We start from the raw sequence: 6,504 nt of genomic DNA, 5'->3' as shown, positions 1-6,504 counted from the left end.
TTTTTTTTTGCATTCTGAGATGGATCTATTAGGTGATCTTAATCATCCCTAATTCCAACCTATTCCTCTCAAAGTTTTCTCTACTCAGTGCTTTAGTGAAGATGTCAGTAATTTGCTTATCAGTAGCACAGAATTCTATGGAGATCAAACCTTTCTCATAGTTGTCTCTTAAGAAATGGTGTCTAACATCTATGTGCTTAGTCCTCTTATGATGAGCAGGCTTCTTTGTCGTACTTATAACACTATTGTTATCACAGAATATAGGAATGCAACCAACTTCAATGCCAAAGTCTACTAGCTGCTGTTTAATCTATAGCAAAATTGAGCACAACAAGAGGCAGCAACAACATACTCAGCTTTAGTAGTAGATAAGGCCACTGAATTTTGCTTTTTAGTAGCCCATGACACTAGACATGAACCAAGGAAGTGTGTTATACCTGATGTGCTCTTCCTATCCACTAGGAAACCTGCATAATTAGCATCAACATATCCTACTAGATTAAAATTACTACCTTTGGGGTACCAAAGACACAGATCAGTGGTGCCTTTCAGATATCTTAGTATCCTCTTGACAGCAGTCAAGTGAGACTTTTCTGGATTTGCCTAAAAAAGGGCACAAAGCCCTACACTGAAAATAATGCCAGGTCTACTGGCAGTAAGATACAAGAGTGAACCAAGCATACCCCTATACAACTTTTGATCAACTGATGAACCAGGTTCATCAATGTCTAATTTAGTGGCAGTTGCAATGGGTGTGACTATTTCTTTTGATTCTTCCATTTTAAACTCTTTGATAAGCTCTTTTGCATACTTCTGCTGATGGATCATAGTTCCATTAGGACTTTGTTTGATCTGCAAGCCTAAGAAGAAGTTAAGCTCACCCATCATACTCATTTCAAACTCACTCCCCATTAATTTTGCAAAGTCCTTAGCTTATCAGTGGTGGCCCCAAAGATTATGTCATCAACATATATTTGTACCACAAGGAGATCCTTACCTATTTCCCTTAAGAATAAGGTACTGTCAATTTTACCTCTTTTGTAACCATGCTCCAGTAGGAATTTGGACAGTCGTTCATACCATGCTCTTGGGGCCTGCTTGAGTCCATAGAGAGCCTTGTCTAACTTGTACACATGCTCAGGACATTCTTTGCTCTCAAACCCTGGAGGTTGTTTTACAAACACTTCTTCTTTTAGGTAGCCATTCAGGAAGGCACTTTTGACATCCATCTGATGAAGAGTGAATTCCATGTGTGTTGCAAAGGCTATGAGGAGTCTGATTGCCTCAAGTCTTGCAACTGGAGCAAAAGTCTCAACATAATCTATGTCTTCCTCTTGACTGTAACCTTGGACCACCAGTCTTGCTTTGTTTCTTGTAACTGTTCCATCTTCATCAAGTTTGTTTCTGAAGACCCATTTTGTACCAATAACTGATATGTCCTTGGGTCTTGGAACTAGATGCCAAACTTGACTTCTCTCAAACTGATTGAGTTCATCTTGCATTGCATTCACCCAATCTGCATCCTGCAAAGCCTCAACAACATTTTTTTAGGTTCAATAAGAGATAAAAAGACATCAAAAGCACACAGATTCTTTAATTGTGATCTAGTTTTGACTCCAGATGTTTGATCAGTGATAATGTTCTCAATAGGATGAGAACTTTGATACTTGTGAGGTTTTACAACCAACTGGTTTCTGCTAGATATTTCTCCCATGTTCTGTTGCTGAGGAACAGGGTCATGAACAGGTTCTTTTAGGGGATTTATTTCACTTCCTCTTTGATTAGTTCCCCCTATCAGGTTGCCCTGGATGGAAGAACTTGTTCCATCACATGTTCCTTCTTTTGGTGCCACTTTGACTTGTGCTGAGACTTCAGTCAAATCCTTTACCAATCCAATGGCTTCATCTTCATTTCTTGTCTCTCAGAAAGAATGTTAGTTTCATCAAATACTACATGTACACTTTTTTATACACACAAAGTTCTTTTATTGAACACTTTATATGCTTTTCTATGTGAAGAATATCCCAAGAATACTCCCTCATCACTTCTGGGAGCAAACTTACCTAGGGAGTCTTTTCCATTATTGTGCACAAAGCACTTGCATCCAAATGCCTTAGATGGGATATATTTGGTTTTCTCCCTTTAAGTAACTCATAGGGAGTCTTCTCTACAAGATGTCTAGACATGCATCTATTAATAATGTAACATGGAGTGTTTATAGCCTCTGCCCAGAAGCTATGTGGCAGTTTACTAGAAAGAAGCATAGTCCTAGCCATGTCTTCAAGAGAGCTATTCTTTCTTTCAATTACTCCATTTTTTTGAGGGGTCCTAGGGGAAGAGAAGTTATGAACTTTACCATTTTCATCACAAAATTCAGCAAACTTAGCATTTTCAAATTCAATTCCATGATTAGACCTAATTGATGCAAGTTGATTTCCTAATTGTTTCTGAGTTTTTCTAACAAAAGCAGTGAACATGTCAAATGTTTCATCTTTAGATGTTAGAAATAGTACCTAGGTAAATCTATAATAATCATTAACAAGTACCATTACGTATTGCTTTCCTCCTCTGCTCATGGTTCTCATTAGACCACAGAGATCCATATGGACCATTTCCAACAACTTAGTTGTGCTTACCATTTTCTTGCTTTTGAAAGATGATCTTACCTACTTCCCCCTTGCACAAGCCTCACAAACTTTGTCTTCTTTGAACTTGATATTAGGTAACCCTATCACCAAGTCCTTAGAAACCAATTTGTTTAGCTGATTCAGACTAGCATGACCAAGTTTTTTGTGCCACATGAGGGGGTCATTATCCAGCACACTTAGGCAGGTTAGTTCATTTTCTGAGAGAGTAGACAAATCTACAATGTAAATATTGTTAACTCTTTTTCCCTAAAAAACAATCTTGTCAGTGGTAAGATTAATTACAAAGCATTTAGTAGAAGTGAATGCTACAAGGTTACCTCTGTCACATAGTTGTGACACACTGATCAGGCTATATTTCAAGTCATCTATCAAGTAGACATTCTCAATGGAGTGAGAGTCTATCTTACCTACCTTTCCAACCCCAATGATCTTACCTTTCTTCCCATTTTCAAAGGAGACATTGCCTCCCCTTAAGTCCTCAAGTGAAAGGAACTGGTTCTTGTTTCCAGCCATATGTTTTGAGCAGCCACTATCCATGTACCATATTTGACTGCTTCCCTTCACTTGAACCTGCAAAAAGAAATTAGGGGTTAGTCTTAGGAACCCAAACTAGTTTGGGTCCATTTCTATGGGCAAAGGGATAAATCATATTCCTTCTAGCCCACCCAGTCAGCCTATTTTTTTCTTGAACAAAAGTTTTGTTCTTTTGATTGGCCTTTTCTTTTGCATTACATTCATTTTTGTAATGGCCAGTCTTGCCACAGTGTGCAAATTTTGTTCTCAGGAAGAGTGAGGTACTTGCTTTTAGGATCCCACTTTGGTGCTTGAGTCTCATAACCAAGTCCTCTTTTGTTTCTACTGTGATGTTCTTGTAGCTAGGAGAGTGCATAAGAAGCCTCGTTCCATTTGCAAGTTCTGTCTAGTTTATGTTTTACCTTCCCTAGATCTTCTTTTAATACTCTTATCTACTCATTTTTCCTGTACAACTCATCCTTCATTTTTCCTAAGTTTTCTTCTAGGGTGAGATGTATGTGATCAGATTTCTTCTTTCCTATTCCAAGTTTCAATTTTAAGTTCTCAGACCTAAGTTCTAGGACACTAGTGTCAAGTTCAATAACCTGGTTCTTCAACTCAGTATTTTCACTTTCACTCTCATTAGCCCTAGACTCTAGATTTTTGCACTTGGCTTTTAGGATCATACATTCCCTAGACAGCTCTTCCTTCTCATTGTTAATTATCTTAAACTCATCAATGAAGTCTAGCAGTAGCTCAGACAACCTTTCTTTAGACAGGAATTTAATCTTGTCTTTGAGATGAAGAATACTTACCTCTTGTTCATCATCTGATTCTCCGATGGCCATAAGTGCTTGTTCATCTCCAGCTTCATCTTCTGAGTCCTCATCTGATGTTTCTCCCAAGGCAGCAACGATAGCCTTTGTTGATCCTTTGTTATTTTTTGGTTGAACCTATTCCTTCTTCCTGTTCATTCGTTCAGCCTTTTCCTTCTTCCACTCAATTTCCCATTGAGGGAAATTATTGATCATGTGATCAGTCTTACCACACTTGTAGCAACCCTCATTGGTCTGTTTTTTAGGAGTCCTTGGTTTATTGAAGGTTGTACCTCTTGAAGAACCTTTTTCTCTCATCAGGTACTTTTTGAAATCTCTTGTGATTATAGCCATTTCATCTTCCTCCAGATCTAAACCATCAGCAATTCTGAGAGCCATACTTCTTTCCTTCTTTGGTGCATCCATTTTCATGGTTTGCCTTCTCAGTTCATAGGCAGTAAGGTTTCCAATTAGTTCATCCAGCTTGAGGGTAGCAATGTTCTTTAATTCCTGAATAGCAGTGATTTTGCTTTCCCAAGAGACTGCAGAACCCTTGTCAAAATCTTCTCAACTTTGTCTTCTTCAAGAATAATCATTCCAAGAGACTTAAGCTCATTTGTTAGTGTGGTAAACCTTGTATACATCTCTTGGATGGTTTCTTCTTCCTTCATGGTGAAATTCTTATATTGAGAATGCAACAGTGTTCCTCTGGACCTCTTCACTTGAGGTGTTCCTTCATGAGCCACTTGCAAAGTATCCCAGATTTCCTTAGCAATGGTACAGCTTTGAGTTCTATTGTACTCATCTGGACCTAGTCCACACACAAGCCATTTCTTGGCCTTGGCATTCTTCTCCCACTTCTTCGGGTCTTCAGCAGTACAGTCAGCTCTTGTCTTTGGCACATCCACTCCTTCAGCATTCTTCTTAGTAGTTGCTAGAGGACCATCAGTGACTATGTCCTAGAGTTCATAGTCTTCTCCTATGATGTGATCCCTCATCCTATTCTTCCACCAAGAATAGTACTGACCATTGAAAAGTGGAGGCCTAGCAGTGGATTGCCCTTCCCAGTTCCCAAGTGGTGCACTCATGTTGATCTTTTTCTAAGGTGTTAGCCTCTTCAAGGATAACCCGCTTTGATACCAATTGATGTTCTAAACGTCAATACCACACAAGAGGAGGGTGATTTGTGTGGTACCCAATTTTCACTCTAGAAGAACCTGGTTCTTCTAAGTGTTCTAACTCTACTGTTTGCGGAATAAAAAGTACATAAAATAAAGAACACAGAGATTTTTACGTGGAAAATATCTTGCTCAAAAGGTGAAAAAACCACGACCTACTACTCAGTAGGATTTTCCCAAACTTCCACTAAAATCACTAAGCCAAAATGACATTTACAAAAACTCTTTGTAAACCTAAGGATTAACTCTAATCCCTTGTAGCACACAGTCTCAACTATTGCGACAACTTCAAGTTAGCTTATAACTTGAACACTCAAAGTACCTAATACAATTGCTTTTATGAAAGCTGAAAGGTACAACTTTAAACCACCTACTACAATTGAACTAGAATAAGAAAAAACACAACGGAATTGGTTCTTCTATCTCGTTCAAGTAGCTTCAAGAGTGCACACTCAAAACTCACATAAATTGCTTGCAAAATCGCCTTGCTCTTTTGCTTTCAATTTAGTTTAACTTTTGCATTTGTGCATTACCTGTAAAAGAGAATAATCACTATCATTTAATAGGTTAGAAATCAGAGTTTGATTGGGACTCAATTTCTGATCCTCTATCGTAGTTAAGTCCTTGAAGATATCAAACTCTAACACTCTCTTTATCTGGATTGTGTTCTCTTCATATAATGAGACTTTATCCCCTTATCCAATATGCAACCTTTTTTATTAGATCAGGAGATATTGCTGCTTGATCAGTAGGACTTATCTCTTTCACATGCATCTCACATGGGTAGGTTGATCATGACAGTGCTTCACAAGATGGGCATGGTCCATGACTGAGTTCATTTGTCATTCTTCAAAACATCACCTTTTCTTGGGCCAACATTAATATATATAAATTGTTGAATCTCCTTAACATAGGGGAAGATTCTAGTTTAACGACAAAATGGTTCAAAAATTATTTTATGCTAGGTTCAAATTACAGGTGCGCAATTTAAGTATTTTTCTGAGTTCTGTTTTATATAATAGGAGTATGATTTTCGTAATTATTAAGTTGAAATTTTTACAAACTCCATGCTTTGTTCCTTTTTGCCATCTTTTGTAAATTAAAATGCTTACTATTTATTTCATCAATTGGCATATTGTTTCTTGATTGTATTTTTAATTTAGAAGCGGCTTTATCATCTTTTTAAACGTAATTAAGCTAGACGTCAAACAGGTTCTGCAATTTAAGCCGTCCATTTCAACATTAAGTTTGGAACGTATATATATAGGACCAGAAACATTGTTGTGTATTTGACATCTTTAATTATAGCCTCAAGCATAAATATCATTTATGTAGGTTTCGTGATTTAGC

The 6,504-nt window shown here is 37.6% G+C and overlaps 1 protein-coding gene across 1 annotated transcript; it reads right to left on the bottom strand.

Moving 5' to 3' along the window:
* Positions 1-4,114: 4,114 nt before the first annotated feature.
* LOC138888223 (uncharacterized) lies at positions 4,115-6,243 on the bottom strand. The gene is made up of 3 exons (XM_070170045.1): positions 6,219-6,243; positions 4,520-4,910; positions 4,115-4,415 (listed from the first exon to the last, which is right to left on the bottom strand). Exons 1-3 carry the CDS (start codon positions 6,241-6,243, stop codon positions 4,115-4,117), a joined length of 717 nt encoding a protein of 238 aa, XP_070026146.1.
* Between the last annotated feature and the right edge of the window lie 261 nt (positions 6,244-6,504).

Source organism: Nicotiana sylvestris, chromosome 3, assembly GCF_000393655.2.
Source record: "Nicotiana sylvestris chromosome 3, ASM39365v2, whole genome shotgun sequence".
NCBI lineage: Eukaryota > Viridiplantae > Streptophyta > Magnoliopsida > Solanales > Solanaceae > Nicotiana > Nicotiana sylvestris.
This window is presented reverse-complemented; position numbering and strand designations above follow the sequence as displayed.

What these genes read in the sequence shown, in the direction of transcription:
- LOC138888223 (XM_070170045.1), bottom strand. Translation starts at nt 6,243, where the DNA reads ATGGCAAAAAGGAACAAAGCATGGA. An exon ending in AAAAAGGAACAAAGCATGGA is followed by an intron (nt 4,911 to 6,218) that starts GTTTGTAAAAAT and finishes ATGGTCCTCTAG; the next exon opens with CAACTACTAAGAAGAATGCT. An exon ending in ATTTTGACAAGGGTTCTGCA is followed by an intron (nt 4,416 to 4,519) that starts GTCTCTTGGGAA and finishes TGAACTGAGAAG; the next exon opens with GCAAACCATGAAAATGGATG.